This window comes from Nerophis ophidion, linkage group LG02 (genome assembly GCF_033978795.1).
Source record: "Nerophis ophidion isolate RoL-2023_Sa linkage group LG02, RoL_Noph_v1.0, whole genome shotgun sequence".
Taxonomy (NCBI): Eukaryota; Metazoa; Chordata; class Actinopteri; order Syngnathiformes; family Syngnathidae; genus Nerophis; species Nerophis ophidion.
Window position 1 is genome coordinate 69,087,227 of NC_084612.1, and position 19,209 is coordinate 69,106,435.

General features: G+C 40.6%; 1 protein-coding gene across 1 annotated transcript in view; it reads left to right on the forward strand.

The window, feature by feature from the left end:
* Positions 1 to 8,695, forward strand: part of LOC133544296 (cadherin-22-like) — a 589,788-nt gene extending 581,093 nt beyond the window's left edge. Inside the window, exon 15 of the mRNA XM_061889489.1 lies at positions 6,123 to 8,695. Coding sequence (XP_061745473.1) covers positions 6,123 to 6,649 — 527 coding nt within the window. The 3' untranslated portion in view covers positions 6,650 to 8,695. The remainder of the gene's footprint in view (positions 1 to 6,122) is intronic.
* Positions 8,696 to 19,209: the final 10,514 nt, after the last annotated feature.

Here is a 19,209-nt window from a genome sequence, read left to right on the forward strand (position 1 = left end):
CTTTACATAGTGAAACCCAATATCTAAGTTATATGTAAACCAGTGTGGGTGGCACTGGGAGCAGGTGGGTAAAGTGTCTTGCCCAAGGACACAACGGCAGTGACTAGGATGTCGGAAGCGGGAATCGAACCTGCAACCCTCAAGTTGCTGGCATGGCTGCTCTACCAACCGAGCTATGCCACAAGCCAGACAGTGTTTTCCGGACCATAGGGCGCACCGGAATATAAGGCGCACTGCCGATGAGCAGTTCTAGTCAGGTGTATATTCATATATAAGGCACACCGGATTATAGGGCGTATTAAGTCGGTCATTATTTTTATTTATTTTTCTGAATGGAAAACACTTCCTTGTGGTCTACATCAATGTTTTTCAATCACTGTGCCGCGAAATATTGTCTGGTGTGTCGTGGGAAGTTATATATATATATATATATATATATATATATATATATCCATCCCATCCATCCATTTACTACCGCTTATTCCTTTTCGGGGTCGCGGGGGGAGCTGGCGCCTATCTCAGCTACAATCGGGCGGAAGGCGGGGTACACCCTGGACAAGTCGCCACCTCATCGCAGGGCCAACACAGATAGACGGACAACATTCGCACTCACATTCACACACTAGGGGCCAATTTAGTGTTGCCAATCAACCTATCCCCAGGTGCATGTCTTTGGAAGTGGGAGGAAGCCGGAGTACCCGGAGGGAACCCACACATTCACGGGGAGAACATGCAAACTCCACACAGAAAGATCCTCAGCCGTGAATTGAACCCAGGATTGCAGGACCTTCGTATTGTGAGGCAGACGCACTGACCCCTCTCCCACCGTGAAGCCTATTTATATATATATATATATATATATATATATATATATATATATATATATATATGTATGTATGTATATATATATATATATATATATATATATATATATATATATATATACATATATATATATATATATATATATATATATATATATATATATATATATATATATATATATATATATATATATATTCCTCCTCCTGGAATCTTCTATCCTCGCTCAAATTAATGGGGAAATGGTCGCTTTTTTGGTCCGAATCGCTCTCGCTGCTGGTGGCCATGATTGTAAACAATGTGTGGATGTGATGAGCTCCACAACCCGTGACGTCACGTGCATATCATCTGCTACTTCCGTTACAGGAAAGGGTCTTTTTATTAGCGACCAAAAGTTGTGATGTTCTCTACTAAATCCTTTCAGCAAAAATATGGCAATCAAGTATAACACATAGAATAGACCTGCTATCCCCGTTTAAATAAGAAAATCTCATTTAAGTAGGCCTTTATCTTAACTATTTTGTATTTTTGCTTTGAGTATGCCCCTCTGTTGGCTCTACTGTAGCTCTATTGCACTGTTTATTTTTTTTGTTTTTTTTGTTGATTAAATGCAGATGACAGTATGAAGTGATGGAAAGGTTGTAACTTTCAGGGCCACCTTCAACATTTTTTCCTCATAATGCCTTCGTGCAAATTTTGAGTGCACAGACATTGATCTAATGACAGACGTGTCCGCTTTTTTCCCTTTATCGCCGTCAAACAATGCGCTCTCGGCCACCAGCGACTCCACAGTTATTTATAGTCCTTTCCTCTGTAAGGTATTTGATTCGGGCAACAGGCAGCGTTTCCCGAAGGCACTTAGACCCGGGCGGTTAATGATCCTCCTCCGTCCCTCGGCATCCTTTAATTGCTCCAAGCGTGCATCCTCTACAGTACATATACAGTACATTCCATGCAGTTATGTTCCCATTTTAAGTGGCTCTGCGTCCTCAGAATCGTTAGTTTCTTCAAGCTTTGGATGAGCATCGATATAAAATTGTCTTCCCTTTTTTTAACCTTCCTCCTGTGTTAGCTTTCTGTTACCATCTCTTATGTTAACGAGTCGGTTTTGACCCATGTCTTAAATCAGCTGTAAAATACACTAAAAACCATGATCTATCATCCAATTTGTTTCTCATCTCTTGGTTACCTCGTTAGGCTTCCTTATCCTTGAAAATATAGGTTTTAATATTTTTGGTTTGGGCCATTGGGCCTTTTTTTGTCAGTATACCCCTCGATTTCAATTTTTAAAAATGGTAAAACGAACCTCAAGAGAATCATATAAATAAAAAAAAAGGTTGTTGTGTTACCTAACTATTACTAAGGGGTATTAGAATACATCTCTTAAATAAATGTTTCATTTATTTTTTCATTTTAAGAATTTCAACTATAGTAACATCTACGGTGTTACGGGTCAATTTTGACCCATATATATTTACTTTAAGAAAAAGGCTAAAAAGTATTTTTTTCAGCAACAGAAATCCAACATCAAACAAACAACAACCAATCAAGCAAATGAAACCAAGAGAAATAGATTACTAGTTACAAAACTAATAAAAAAAACAAAATCAGAGTGGCAAAAAGTGACACTTTTAGTGTCCGTCTTTTGTTTGTTTTTGTACAGGATAACAAGGTAAAATGAGAATCCACTAAAGCTCACATGATTGGGAGAGCAGCTGGCTGTCAGTGTGTTCAGTTTTGGCTCTTATCATTGCTTTATCATCTTATTTTTATAACTGGGTCGAAACCGACCCGAACAACACCAAGGGCATAATTTCTACCAGAGCATTTTATGATTTAGTGAAAAAAATTAAAATGTTTTATTTTGTTGACAAAGAGGTTCCTGACAAAGTCGAAAAGCTTTGATGCAAAAAATAAATGTATGTGGTGTTTTTATGCATTTAAAAACTAAAACGTGTCGGTGCCGACCCTAACACAAGACGAAGGTTAAGTCATCGAAATCATATTTCAGAATGAGGCGATCAGACCCCCCGTGCAAAAATCAATGCTCATGCATTTTAAATGAAACATTTGACAAAACGTTCTCTCGCCCCCCGGGGATGTCAAATCAAAGTCAGGTTCAAGTCCGACATGCACGTTGCATTGTGTAGCAAAGGCTGTGAACTACTATTAATCTGGTGCAGTTTTCAAGGCAAGTGGTCATTTACAGTGGGGCAAAAAAAGTATTTAGTCAGCCACCGATTGTGCAAGTTCTCCCACTTAAAATGATGACAGAGGTCTGTAATTTTCATCATAGATACACTTCAACTGTGAGAGACAGAATGTGAAAAAAAAAATTCACATTGTAGGAATTTTAAATAATTTATTTGTAAATTATGGTGTAAAATAAGTATTTGGTCAACCATTCAAAGCTCTCACTGATGGAAGGAGGTTTTGGCTCAAAATCTCACGATACATGGCCCCATTCATTCTTTCCTTAACACGGATCAATCGTCCTGTCCCCTTAGCAGAAAAACATCCCCAAAGCATGATGTTTCCACCCCCATGCTTCACAGTAGGTATGGTGTTCTTGGGATGCAACTCAGTGTTATTCTTCATCCAAACACAACGAGTTGAGTTTATACCAAAACGTTCTATTTTGGTTTCATTCTCCCAATCTTCTGCTGTATCATCCATGTATCCATTTTGGTATAAACTCAACTCGTCGTGTTTGGAGGAAGAAGAATACTGAGTTGTCTGCGTCTGCCTCTCGCTTTCGCTCTCTTCCGGGTTGCACGCGCTGCTGCTAGTGTTGTTGTCTCTTCCTCTCGTTCCTTCGTTGTTTGGGTTGCTCTCGCTCTGCACCATCACCAGCCCCGTTCTCTCCTCCTTCTCCCCTTTTATACAGCAAGAGGAGATATATCAATCATGTACAGGTGCGCGATCCACACATCTGATCTCGTTTGTAGCGTAGCTCTCGGTACGCCCCGCCTCGCTGCTCACTCGCCATCCCCGCTTCCCCGCCGCCATCTTGGGCCGGGCTCCAGCATGGCCTGCCTCTCTGTCGGACCGTCGGTTCCGCCTCTCCACATATGTGTAGAAATCTTTATTTATAATTGAATCACTTGTTTATTTTTCAACAAGTTTTTAGTTATTTTTATATCTTTTCTTCCAAATAGTTCAAGAAAGACCACTACAAATGAGTAATATTTTGCACTGTTATACAAGTTAATAATTCAGAAACTGATGACATTTTTCTGTATTTTACTTCTTTATCTCTTTTTTTCAACAAAAAATGCTTTTTTCTGGTTAGGGCAGGGGTGTCCAAAGTGCGGCCCGGGGGCGATTTGCGGCCCACGGATAATTTTTTAACGGCCCCACGACACATTTTAAAAATACGATTGAAAAATGTTTAAAACATAAAAAGTGACAAGAAAATGTTGCAATGTTTACTCTAATAACACAAAGCTGCCATGCAGGCTGTTTCTTTCTTTAAAAAAAAAAATAATGAATTAAAATCAATGTCATTTTGAATTATTGACCTTATTCAAAGCTCCAATTACGTCACGTTAAATTTTCCACTTTGAGATATTTTTTGGGGAAAATGTAGCATATTTTGTGTTTGCCATATAAAAAACTGAGCTGTTTTTTTTTTAAAGAAGGGCCTAAAATGAACAAACAAAAACCTAAACAACAATAAAACTTATAAATGACGGATGGATCTGAAGTTGATCTCAAGATTATTGTGTTAAAAGTAAACAGTAAAAAAAAATTATAATTTATTTTTTAACACTTTAATGAGTAGTATCCTTTTGAATCCCTGATCATTTTAGTGTGATTTGTTTTTAAGTGTCATTGCTCAAAAAAATAATAATTAATTAAAATCAATTGTGTTATGAGTGATTGACCTTTTTAATGCTCCAATTATTATATAATCTCAAATATTCCACTTAAAAAAAATTTTGGGTGAAAATATTGCATATTTTGTGATTTTTCCATTAAAAAAACAGTTGTTTTTCTGACAAAAAGAGCATACAACTTAAATTTTTAAAATCATTATATTGACGGATGGACCTAATGTTGATCTAAAGATTTAAAACTTGAATAATAATAAAAATAATAACACTGAATAATGACACATTTTTAATATTTTTTATTACCAAAACCCTTTGGGGTCCCTGGGATCAAGCCTGAGTGGAGGCCGAAATGTATATTTTTTATGCATGTATTGTTTTTTTAAAATAAAAAAATATCAAAATGGCCCACGCTTGCTTTCATTTTTCAGTGCGTGGCCCTCAGTGGATAAAGTTTGGACACCCTTGGGTTAGAGCAGGGGTCGGGAACCTTTTCGGCTGAGAGAGCCAAGAAGCCAAATATTTTAAGATGTATTTCCGTAAGAGCCATATAATATTTTTTTTTAACACTGAACACAACAAAACGCGTGCATTTTTAAGAAAGACCAACATTTCTAGAGAGGTCTCTTATTCTTTGTAATAACATTGTTATTCTGAAGCTAACTGTGGAGGGGGCGTGGCCTGCGGGCCTGCAGTGAAGCGGGGTGTTGCCAGTACCGGCCTCGAAATCAGTGACAGGTGCGTAGAGGGCCCACCTGGGCCTTTTTACTTCATCAGCTGTCGCTATGTTATAAGCAGCAGCCAGGAGGAGAGACGGCCATGGGGCTAGAAACCAGAGCGCGAGCGAGAACGAAAGAGAAAAAGACAATTGCTGGAAAGCAACTGAGAGACTTATTGTCAGTGCTTGGTGGTCTGAAGAACCCCCTGGAGGGCAAGCCCCACCCTAACCAATAATAAATGACTTCTTGAACATAAAAATGCATGACAATGTTTTATATTTTGAACGTTATTTTTAACACAAGCTTAATTATTCATTATTTATCGTGTTAAGCAATGTCAGCTCAGATTTATCCAAGAGCCAGATGCGGTCATCAAAAGAGCCACATCTGGCTCGCGAGCCATAGGTTCCCTACCCCTGGGTTAGAGGGTACTTGAATTAAAAAAAATGTTCATCACTGAAAAAAAGGTTGAGAACCACTGTATTAGTGTTCTTAAAAGAAATATACCAGCTCCCAGACACATTTTTTTTCCTCTAAATGTGGCCCCCAAGTCAAAATAATCACCCAGGCCTGTCTTAGACAATTTTTTGGGCCTGTTCAGAACAAGCCAAGTTCTTCAAGAGTCCCTCGAGGTTTGACAAAGACGAGTTGATGATTCAATCTTCGCTGTGGACTTGAGGCCAAATCCAATGTCCTTCCTTCCCTTTGGTATGGTTCCTAATTTGCTTCTTTCTTCTTCTTCCATTAGTCCTGGTCTTACTCATCCTGACGCTGAAACGCCACAGGAAAGGCCAGCGGATGGCGGAGGACGAGGAGGACATGCGGGACAACGTCATCAAGTACAACGACGAGGGCGGCGGCGAGCAGGACACCCAGGCGTACGACATGAGCGCCCTCAGGAACCTATACGACTTCCCCGAGGCCAAGGGCGCCGACCCCGGCCCGGATATCCGTTCGCTGCCGCAGTGGATGCAAGCCAACCGGTTGGCGGGCGGGGCGCGGGCGGAACTGGTGGCGGCCGACTTCTCCCTTTTCAAAGGCTACATCCGGAAGAAGGTGGAGCAGGCCGACTCCGACCTGTCGGTGCCGCCGTATGACTCCTTCCAGACGTACGCCTTCGAAGGCAGCAGCTCGCCCGCCCTCTCGCTCAGCTCCATCCACACACTCTCCACCACCTCCGAACAGGATTTCTCATACCTCAGTGACTGGGGGCCGCGCTTCCGTCAGCTGGCGGGCTACTACGCCCCTGGGAAACCGGACGAGGACGTCTCCTAGCACAGAGTCGGTTCCGCAGAGACTTCCAACCCTCCTCTTCTTCATCCTCTTTTTCAAAACTGTCCGGGAAAGAACACCTCCCGACGTTTTTTTTCCCTCCCGGGACGGCTAAGGATGAGATGTCAGTTCCCAAACTATTACCATTTCGCTTCAGATGGCTGGTGACCAGACAGCAACGACACGGACAAAAAGTGTTGGGAGACACCCGGATCGGTTCATAAAGATTTCATACCCGAGTCATACCAAAGACTATAAAAATGGGACCCGTTGTCTCCCTGCTTGGCAGTCAGTATCCAAGGGTTGGAATTGGGGGTTAAATCAGCAAAATGACTCCTGAGCGTGGCCACCGCTGCTGCTCACTGCTTCCCTCACCTCCCAGGGGGTGGATCAAGGGGTGATGGGTCAAATGCAGAGGGTAATTTCACCACACTTCATGCGTGTGGTACTTTAACTCCTTTGGGAAGGTCCTTTTCCGGTCTTCGACACCCATAAGGCATGCTTGGATGAGCCTGGTTTGGAAGTAGACCTTTGACATGAACAAGGCCCTTTCTCAGGTCCAACATAGGTGACCTCTGACCTACTTTGTGTATTCCAATACAAAAAACATTACATAACAAAACAATATTCATTGTTCTTCATTGAGATTCCGATTTTAATTTATAACATCAAGCCTTATCAGAGTAAAACCGTTGGGCCCTCCCTGACTCCCTAAAATACGATGTTTTAGTTTTTTATTTGCTCACTCGCTGTAGAAACTACGGATATTGTAATCTTTTCTTGGTTTTTCTCAAGCTGCTGCATACAGTACATCCTCACACTGCACCTCAACTTACAAGCTCGATTGGTTCTATGACTGAGCTCAGGACTACAAAAACTGACGTCATCGTCGCCCGTTCAAATAAAATGAATCCATGGTCCTCGAAAAAAACAGCACAATTTTTCGATGAAGATTGTGCACAAAAGGTTGGATTAAAAAAAATATATTGTATGAAAAGCAATACAATATTGTGTAATACAAACCACTTCTGTAGTTTTATGAGATATTAAAGGCCTACTGGAAACCCACTACTATAATACCAGTTTATATATCAATGATGAAATATTAACATTGCAACACATGCCAATAAGGCCTTTTTAGTTTAATAAATTGCAATTTTAAATTTCCCGCCAAGTGTCGTGTTGAAAACGTCGCGGTATGATGACGCGGGCGTTTGACGTCTCGGGTTGTAGCGGACATTATTTTCCAGCCCGATCCCAGCTATAAGTAGAGCTGTTTATCTATTTTATGAAGGAGAACTAAAACCTAATGTTATTAAAAAAAGTATTGAGTTTGAATCGATTCCAAATCCAATCGTTACCCCCATCGAATCGTGTTTTGCCCAAAGACTCACAGCCCGAAAATGTACCCACAGATAGCGGACTAATGTGGTTTCTACTTGGAGTGGCTTCTCCGTCATTGAACAATAAGGATTGATATTGTTGTTGACTTTGCACACGGACGTGTTTGATTGACGGATCGGCGGTCGGAGTTGACAGCAAGCGACATGTTTGTCTGTGTCCTTGATGAATAAATGAAAAAATACGCAGTGAGAAGAGAAATGTTGGAATGTCTATTTTGTAGAGTATGAGGACGGAACGAACTGAAAAACGTCGAGCACACCGTCGGCAGCATCTTCATATTTTCATGGATAAATGTCCTCAGATTGGCTCCTGCTTCTGTGTGGTGCGGATTAACATGTTTTTGAAAAGTTGTTTTTTTTATTCTTGACTCGCTTTCTTCATTTCAATGTTTGAGGTGTGGGATTGTTTCGATGTCTGACCGTGGATGTTTTTGGGCGGATCATACAGGGTTCATTCTGACAATCACGCCTCCAACAAGGGGTGGGCAGACTGTATATATACATGACAAAACCTGTAAGTTGAGGTACCGCTCTATTAAATTGAACAAAAAAAATGACTCGGGCTATGATTAAAGGTGTGGTATGTACATATATATATATGTATATATATATAAACATACTGTATGTTTACATGTAGATATATATATACATATGTATATATAAATATATATGTATTTATACATATATGTGTATATATATATATATATATATATATTTATATATATATATATATATATATATATATATATATATTTATATATATATATATATATATATATATATATATATATATATTTATATATATATATGGCCCTGCGATGAGGTGGCGACTTGTCCAGGGTGTACACCGCCTTCACCTCGAATGCAGCTGAGATAGTCTCCAGTGACCCCCTGCAACCCCGAACAGCACTAGCAGTAGAAAATGGATCGATGGGATATATATATATATATTAATATATATATATATATATATATATATATATATATATATATATATATATATATATATATATATATATATATACATATATACATATATATATAAATATATATATATATATATATATATATATATATATATATATATATATATATATATATATATACACACACACATATACACATATGTATACATATACATATATATATATATATATATACATATATATATATATATATATATATATATATATATATATATATATATATATATATATAAATATATATATATATATATATATATATATATATATATATATATATATATATATATATATATATATATAAAATCTTTTTGCCCCCCAAAAATCTTACCTCAGCTGTCCCAATACTTTTGTCCACACCTCCTCTGCCTCAAAGCCCTTTTTTGTTGGTCTTTTGACACCAAAAACCGCCCAGGTAATCCTTCAAAATACTGTTTTTTTATTATCATTATTTTAAAGGGAGGCAATATAAATATATGTATATATTTATTTGTTTTTGTAATTGATTTATTCGCTCAATTTTAGTTCAAATGTGTTTACGAGACGAGGAATAGGAAAATATTTGTATTTATGTCTCAACTGCCTCGGAAAAGAGGACTACTTTACGCTACAGCGCGGTACAAAACGATTCAGAACACACCTAAAGAACACCTTCGGTATATTTCTACCATTTCCCACCCAAGCCTGAGCCCAATTTTATATCCTTATTCTTTTCCCCCACGTGTTTGTACAAGATGGTTTTATTCTCAATATCTTCATTTTCCTGTGGGGAGGGAGGACATTTAGTGGGAAGGAATCACAAATGAAGGGATCACACCCCCCATCTTAAAGCTATTTAATGTTGATCTCAGTTTGCAAATGTATGGATCGCTGACGACAAAAAAAAAAAAAAAAAAAGACAGAAAACGACTAATAAATATTTAATTTTTTTGATAAGACTGTCGTGTTCCGTGTCTTTGTCTTTGTGGTTAGCGGGTGCCTGGGTTGACACTTAATCTGGGTTCACTTCCACAGGTCTCCGGTGCAAAGAAAATTAAAGTGTATTCCATTTAAATTTCACTATTTAGCGCCCCCCGCGACCCCGAAAGGGAATAAGCGGTAGAAAATGGATGGATGGATGGATATTTTTTTTTTTTTTTTGTGCAAAGCAAAACACTCCAGGCGGAAAAATGGTGCAGCTTGTTTCCCAACTAATTAATCAACCGGAGTAACCACACCTGAGTTGCTTGAGAAAAAAGGCATTCTCTTAAAGAGACAGCACACATGCTCTTGTAGAATATGGATGTTGACATACATTTGTAAAGGACATAATGTCATGGCTGTCTTGAGTTTCCAATAATTTCTACAACTTATATTTTTCTTCTGATAGGGTGATTGGAGCACATACTTGTTGGTCACAAAAAACATTCATGAAGTTTGGTTCTTTATTGAATTTATTATAGGTCTACTAAAAATGTGACTGTGGACAACTTTTGCTTGGGTTCCACTGACCACCCAGGAAGGACATCTTTGTTTAGCCGGTTTGACTCTTTTATTTTTCAATAAAGGCAGATGTTTTTTGCGCTGTCGTCGCTCCCACTGCCCGCTCTCCGTCTCTCGCTCTCCGGTCCGCTCTTCTGTCAGCCGCGTCTCCCTCTCTCGTGTCTTACCACCTGTCGTTCTTACTCTTACTGTTGCCGGTTCTTCTACTCCTCCCTCGATCTCTCCTCCTTCTCCCCTTTTATACATCATGAATAAATGGGTTAATCGTTTCCCGGTGTGTGAGCCACGCACCTGATTTGCCACTATCTTGTGCAGGGCAGCAGCATGACCTGCCTCGCCGTTGGCATGTCGGTTCTGCCTCTCCACAGTGACCAAATCTGCTGGGTCAAAAGTATACTGTGGGGTGGCGTGGCCTGCAAGCCTGCAGAGAAGCGGGGTGTGCCAGGACCGGCCTCAAAATCAGCAACAGGTCAATGAACCAATCAATTTTTATTTATATAGCCCCAAATCACAAATGTCTCAAAGGACTGCACAAGTCATTACGACTACAACATCCTCGGAAGAACCCACAAAAGGGCAAGGAAAACTCACACCCAGTGGGCAGGGAGAATTCACATCCAGTGGGACGCCAGTGACAATGCTGACTATGAGAAACCTTGGAGAGGACCTCAGATGTGGGCAACCCCCCCCTTCTAGGGGACCGAAATCAATGGATGTCGAGCGGGTCTAACATGATACTGTGAAAGTTCAATCCATAGTGGCTCCAAGACAGCCGCGAGAGTTCAGTTCAAGCGGATCCAAGACAGCAGCGAGTGTCCCGTCCACAGGAAACCATCTCAAGCGGAGGCGGATCAGGTGCGTAGATGGCCCAGCTGGACATAGAGCGAGAGCAAGACGGACAGTTACGAAAATACTTTATTTGGAAAAATTAAAAGTTCATTTTGAATCTGAACTCGGCTCTCATGTCGATGCTTGGTGGTCCGAAGAACCCACTGGGGGGGGTGCGACCTTCACATATGCAGTGTTAATATTTGGTTACATGTCCCTTGGCAGGTTGGCAAAAAAGGGCATTTTTGGTAGCCATCCACAAGCTTCTGGCTAAAGAGTTGACCACTCGGTCACATTTTTTTAACCCAATTCCGAGTCAAAAAGTTGGGGGACCCTTATTCTACTACTGTGGGTTGTCGGAAAATATTCAAAAGTAAATCATCACATTTTGAAGTGACTGACAGTTGATAAAACTGATCGACATCAGAAATAAAGCTCATACTATGCGTTATTGAGCAAAGATTGCAACAGAACTGTAGTTATTCTTGCCAACCTTGAGACCTTCGATTTCAGGAGGTCGGGGGTGGGGCAGGGTCGGAGTGGGGCGTGGTTGGGGGCGTGGTTAAGAGGGGAGGAGTATATTTACAGCTAAATTCACCAAGTCAAGTATTTCATATATATATATGTATATATATATGCGTTCAAAAGACTCCGGCTTATTAGTGATTCCTAGAGCCCAAAAAAAGTGTGCGGGCTATAGAGCTTTTTCCGTTCGGGCTCCAGTACTCTGGAATGCCCTCCCGGTAACAGTTCGAGATGCTACCTCAGTAGAAGCATTTAAGTCTCACCTTAAAACTCATCTGTATACTCTAGCCTTTAAATAGACCTCCTTTTTAGACCAGTTGATCTGCCGCTTCTTTTCTTTCTCCTATGTCCCCCCCTCCCTTGTGGAGGGGGTCCGGTCCGATGACCATGGATGAAGTACTGGCTGTCCAGAGTGGAGACCCAGGATGGACCGCTCGTCGGGACCCAGGATGGACCGCTCGCCTGTCTATCGGTTGGGGACATCTCTACGCTGCTGATCCGCTTGAGATGGTTTCCTGTGGACGGGACTCTCGCTGCTGTCTTGGATCCGCTTGAACTGAACTCTCGTGGCTGTGTTGGAGCCACTATGGATTGAACTTTCACAGTATCATGTTAGACCCGCTCGACATCCATTGCTTTCGGTCCCCTAGAGAGGGGGGGTTGCCCACATCTGAGGTCCTCTCCAAGGTTTCTCATAGTCAGCATTGTCACTGGCGTCCCACTGGATGTGAATTCTCTCTGCCCACTGGGTGTGAGTTTTCCTTGCCCTTTTGTGGGTTCTTCCGAGGATGTTGTAGTCGTAATGATGTGTGCAGTCCTTTGAGACATTTGTGATTTGGGGCTATATAAATAAACATTGATTGATTGATTGATTGATATATATATACATATATATACTGTATATATATAATAGATACTTGATTTTTATTTAGTCCTAGCTATATATACATATATATTTATTTTATTATATATATTTATATACAAATAAAATACATTCTTGAATTTCAGTGTTCATTTATTTACACATTTACACACACATAATACTCATCTACTCATTGTTGCGTTAAGGGTTGAATTGTCCATCCTTGTTTTTCTAACCATATGCATGCACAGTAGATGGCAGTATTGTCCTGTTTAAGAGTGTCACAACATTGCTGTTTACGGCAGACGCACTGCTTTACGGTAGACGAAAACGTGACTGCTGTTGTTGTGTGTTGTTACAGCGCTGGGATGAGGTTAATGAAACCGCCTAACAATAAACCCACGTGAGAAACCAAGAACTCGCCCTCGATCATTCTACAGTTATAACGTCATTGGGCAGACATGCTGTTTATATCGTGGGAACGCGGACGTGAAAACAGGCTGTCGACACGTCAGCATGGAGCTGGAGGGGGCGTGGCCTCCAGCTCCGCCTGAATTTCGGGAGATTTTCAGGAGAAAATTTGTCCCGGGAGGTTTTCGGGAGAGGCGCTGAATTTCGGGAGTCTCCCGGAAAATCCGGGAGGGTTGGCAAGTACGACTGTAGTGAAAGTTTTCAGGTGTTCAAATTGTTCAGCAAAGGCCAATATTTTGCCCCGACTTTCAAGCGTTGTTCTCCAGCGTGCGCCTGTGCCAAGAAGCCACAATTAATATCAACCTTTAACTCGGCAGCCTTTTAGCGTACACTAAATGTCAGCCATGTCAATGAAGGCTACGCGCCGATTTAGGTCAATAGGCGCGTCACACATCAATTTGCATGGCACCTTCAGGGGCGCTCCGTAAAAGACAATGTCGCCCACATGACCCCCGGGTCTTGTGATGTAACGCTGAGTGTGTGAGTCAGCGCACGCTCGCGGGAAGAGCCTGGACGCTTTCGGTCCTATTTTGTCTGCAAACAAGCCGATCACTCGTTTTCTATCATTGTCAAAATGAGACAGCTGCGCCCCCACCGCCGCCAACGCCACAGCAGCTGCAATTAGCGAGCGCGTCAGTCAGCGTTCATCATGAGGACTTTGTTGCAATGACGATGACCATTCGACGCCCTGAGACGACGTCATCCGTTCCTTTTGCTGACACACACAACATGAAGAAAAAAAAAACTATTCCCGGTATAATTAATAGTTCAGATGTAATGCATGTGATTAAATATTAACACTAAACTAGTAATATTGCTCTTGATTTTAATCCTATTCAAAAATTACACTGCTAAATTAAATAAATGAAAAAAAAAAAAAAAATTCTAACTAAATGTAATCAAATGATTTATGATGTTTATTTTACATGTTACATGAAATTAAAAATCAAATGAAAATACGGCTTTATCACTTTAGTTATAATTTTTGCGCTTAAAACATTTTTCTATGACTTGCACTCCACATTTCTACGGTGCGCCTTATAATCCAGTGCGCCCTATGGTCCGGAAAATTTTGTATTTTAATAAATTCATTTCCGTGTATATTGTAGTGACATCACAAAAGCATACATGTCATATGTACACAACTAAATAAATAAATGGGTTGTACTTGTATAGCGCTTTTCTACCTTCAAGGTACTCAAAGCGCTTTGACACTACTTCCATATTTACCCATTCACACACACATTCACACACTGATGGAGGGAGCTGCCATGCAAGGCGCTAACCAGCACCCATCAGGACTAGAGGTGTTCCTCTGCATACTGAAAAGATCGCACACACAAAACTCGGAAATTATTTACATAATAAATAAGTCAACCCTGAGGTTAGTTTAAAAAAAAAACATTTCCATATGAGTTAAATCATTTTCAACCCATATTCAGTTGAATACGCTACAAATACATCATATTTGATGCTCAAACTCATAGACTTTATTTATTTTTTTTTGCAAATAATAACTAACTTCAGAATATGGCTACAAAATGTGCCAAAGTAGTTGGGAAAGGGCATGTTCACCACTGTGTTACATCACCTTTTCTTTTAACAACACTCAATAAAAGTTTGGGAACTGAGTAAACTAATTGTTGAAGCTTTGAAGGTGGAATTCTTTCCCATTCTTGTTTTATGTAGAGCTTCAGTCGTTCAACAGTCCGGGGTCTCCGCTGTCTCTTTTTTTTACGAAGCCACGCTGTTGTAACACGTGCTGAATGTGGCTCGGCATTGTCTTGCTGAAATAAGCAGGGGCGTCCATGAAAAAGACGGCGCTCAGATGGCAGCATATGTTGTTCCAAAACCTGTATGTACCTTTCAACATTAATGGTGCCTTCACAGATGTGTAAGTTACCCATGCCTTGGGTACTAATGCACCCCCATACCATCACAGATGCTGGCTTTTGAACTTTGCGTCGATAACAGTCTGAATGGTTCGCTTCCCCTTTCGTCCGGATGACACGATGTCCAAAAACAATTTGAAATGTGGACTGGTCAGACCACAGAACACTTTTCCACTTTGCGTCAGTCCATCTTAGATGATCTCGGGCCCAGAGAAGCCGGCGGCGTTTCTGGATAATTTTGATAAATAGCTTTCGCTTTGCATAGTAGAGCTTTAACTTGCACTTACAGATGTAGCGACAATTTGTATTTGGTGACAGTGGTGTTCTGTAGTGTTCCTGAGCCCATGTGGTGATATCCTTTAGAGATTGATGTCGGTTTTTGATACATTGCCGTCCAAGGGATCGAAGGTCACGGTCATTCAATGTTGGTTTCTGGCCATGCAGCTTTCGTGGAGTGATTTCTCCAGATTCTCTGAACTTTTTGATGATATTATGGACCGTAGATGTTGAAATCCCTAGATTTCTTGCAATTGCACTTTGAGAAACGTTGTTCTTAAACTGTTTGACTATTTACTCACGCAGTTGTGGACAAAGGGGTGTACCTCGCCCCATTCTTTCTTGTGAAAGACTGAGCATTTTTTGGGAAGCTGTTTTTATACCCAATCATGGCACCCACCTGTTCCCAATTAGCCTGCACACCTGTGGGATGTTCCAAATAAGTGTTTGAAGAGCATTTCTCTACTTTATCAGTATTTATTGCCACCTTTCCCAACTTCTTTGTCACGTGTTGCTGGCATCAAATTCTAAAATTAATGATTATTTGCAAAAAAAAAAAAAAATGTTTATGAGTGTGAACATTGAATATGTTGTCTTTGTAGCATATTCAACTGAATATGGGTTGAAAATGATATGCAAATTATTGTACTCCCTTTATATTTACATCTAACAAAATTTTCCAACTGATATGGAAACGGGGTTTGTACATTATGTAAAGAGAAAATACAAGCTTTCCAGGTTATTTCCATATCCTATTTTGTTCGGTGTTGACGTAAAAAGTGACAGAACGTCTCATAGCAAAAATTCCATTTAACAGAAAGAACCGAGAAAACTATTTTTCATTTCAAGTCGTTTTTTTTTTCTCACGGGGAAACAAAAAAAAAAAAAAAAATCGAGATGTCAGAAAAGCGACGTTGGAGTGAGTCATCATCAGTAGGGCGACTTTGAAAAGGTCTTTCAGGTCAATTCTGGGAGCCGAGCTGTTCAAACTGTGTTAACAATGATTTATACCCGATGATGACGCTCATGCTTCTTTGCTCGGAGAGAAAAGCACACAGAAGAGCCTGCGGTCCCGTGTCCTCGGATTCTGGCGGACTCATATCCTCCCGTCGGATGTGAGTCCGCCCCTGCACGCCTTCATCCGTTCCATGTCAAATCCGGCCTTCCGCCTGACTTTTAAACGGGAACATTATCACAATTTCCAAAGGGTTAAAAACAATAAAAATCAGTTCCCAGTGGCTTGTTTTATTTTTCGAAGTTTTTTTCAAAATGTTACCGGTCCCGGAATATCCCTAAATAAAGCTATAAAGTGCCTTATTTTCGCTATCTTCGAAACCACTATCCATTTCCCTGTGACGTCATACAGGGCTGCCAATACAAACAACACGGCGGTTACCACAGCAAGATATAGCGACATTAGCTCGGATTCAGACTCGGATTTCAGCGGCTTAAGCGATTCAACAGATTACGCATGTATTGAAACAGATGGTCGGAGTATGAAAGTACTGAAGAAGAAACTGAAGCTATTGAGCGAATAGCTATTGACGCTATTCGGCCATAGCGTGGGTGTACCTAATGAAGTGGCCCATAGCATGGCTGCCTTATTAGCATCGCCGGTAAAATGTGCGGACCAAACGATCAGGACTTTCGCATCTCGTGACACTGGAGCAACTTAAATCTGTCGATTGGTAAGTGTTTGTTTCGCATTAAATGTGGGTATCTAGTTTCAAATGTACATACAGCCAGCGTAAATAGCATGTTAGCATCGATTAGCGTAGCATGTTAGCATCGATTAGCTGGCAGTCATGCCGTGACCAAATATGTCTGATTAGCACATAAGTCAACAACATCAACAAAACTCACCTTTGTGATTTCGTTGACTTAATCGTTGCAAATGCATCTGCAGGTTATCCATACATCTCTGTGCCATGTCTGTCTTAGCATCGCCGGTCAAATGTGGAGACACTCTGGCACATTCAATGGGGGTCTGGCGGCAGATTTCTTGCCAGTGGTGCAACTTGAATCCCTCCCTGTTAGTGTTGTTACACCCTCCGACAACACACCGTCGAGGCATGATGTCTCCAAGGTTCCAAAAAATAGTCGAAAAAACGGAAAATAACAGAGCTGAGACCCGGTGTTTGTAATGTGAAAATGAAAATGGCGGGTGTGTTACCTCGGTGACGTCACGTTCTGACGTCATCGCTAAAAGACCGATAAACAGAAAGGCGTTTAATTTGCCAAAATTCACCCATTTAGAGTTCGGAAATCGGTTAAAAAAATACATGGTCTTTTTTCTGCACCATCAAGGTATATATTGACGCTTGCATAGGTTTGGTGATAATGTTCCCCTTTAAGCGCTTCTGAGGCTTACATAAGGCAAAACATGACATTGAACTTGAAGTTTGGATGCACCGTATTTACCACACATAATAAAAATCATGAAAGAAAAACTCCAGAAAACGAACAAACACACACTACAAAAAGTCAGTGTTCAAAAACAAGAAAAAAAAAATACAAAAATTAGGTATATTTTACTTGAACTAAGCAAAATTTTCTGCCAATAGAACAAGAAAATTCAGCTTGTCAAGACTTTCCAAAACAAGTTAAAATTAGCTAACCTCAATGAACCCAAAAATACCTTAAAATAAGTATATTTTCACTAAAAGCAAGTGCACTTTTCTTGGTAGAAAAAAAAAAGTAGCGTGGGGTGTATATAGTACTGTAGCATCCCCGAGGAGTTAGTGCTGCAAGGGATTCTGCGTATTTGTTCTGTTGTGTTTATGTTGTGTTACGGTGCAGATGTTCTCCCAAAATGTGTTTGTCATTCATGTTTTGGTCTGCGACTTGTCCGGGGTGTACGCCGCCTTCCGCCCGATTGTAGCTGAGTAGTGAAGTGAATTATATTCATATAGCGCTTTTCTCGAGTGACTCAAAGCGCTTTACATAGTGAAACCCAATATCTAAGTTACATTTAAAGCAGTGTGGGTGGCACTGGGAGCAGGTGGGTAAAGTGTCTTGCCCAAGGACACAACGGCAGTGATCAGGATGGCGGAAGCGGGAATCGAACCTGCAACCCCTCAAGTTGCTGGCACAGCCACTCTACCAACCAGCACCCCCCGCAACCCCAAAGGGAATAAGCTGTTAAAAATGGATGGATGGATTCTTGTTTGGTGTGGGTTCACAGTGTGGCGCATATTTGTAACAGTGTTAAAGCTGTTTATACGGCCACCTTCAGTGTGACCTGTATGGCTGTTGACCAAGTATGCTTGGCATACTTTAGGTTTATTGGCACTCTGTACTTCTCCCTACGTTCTTGTATCACTCCGGACAGCAGCGTTTTAAAAAGTCATAGATTTTACTTTTTGAAACCGATACCAATAATTTCCGATATCACATTTTAAAGCATTTATCGGCTGATAAAGAGTTGGCATTCTAGTTTCAAGCATGTTTTACTCAATATAGGTCATAAAATCTCAGCAACAAGCTGTAGTATCTTACTCAGATCATTCAGGACCTAAACCCTTAAAACAAGCAAAACATAAAATCTGCTTAATGAGAAGAATTATCTTATCAGAAAGAAAATAAGCAAATATCACCCTTATTTGAGATATTTAATCTTACTTGGATTTCAGTTTTTGCAGTGCACCCCCTGCCTTGATTCACACATGAACTTCAAGTTCCATCCCATTCCTAACCCATAGGGTTCAATATGACGTTGGTCCACCTTTTTGCAGCTATTACAGCTTCAGCTCTTCTGGCAAGGCTGTCCACAAGGTTGCGGAGTGTGTTTTATAGGAATTGTCCACCATTCTTCCAAAAGCGCATTGGTGAGGTCACACAC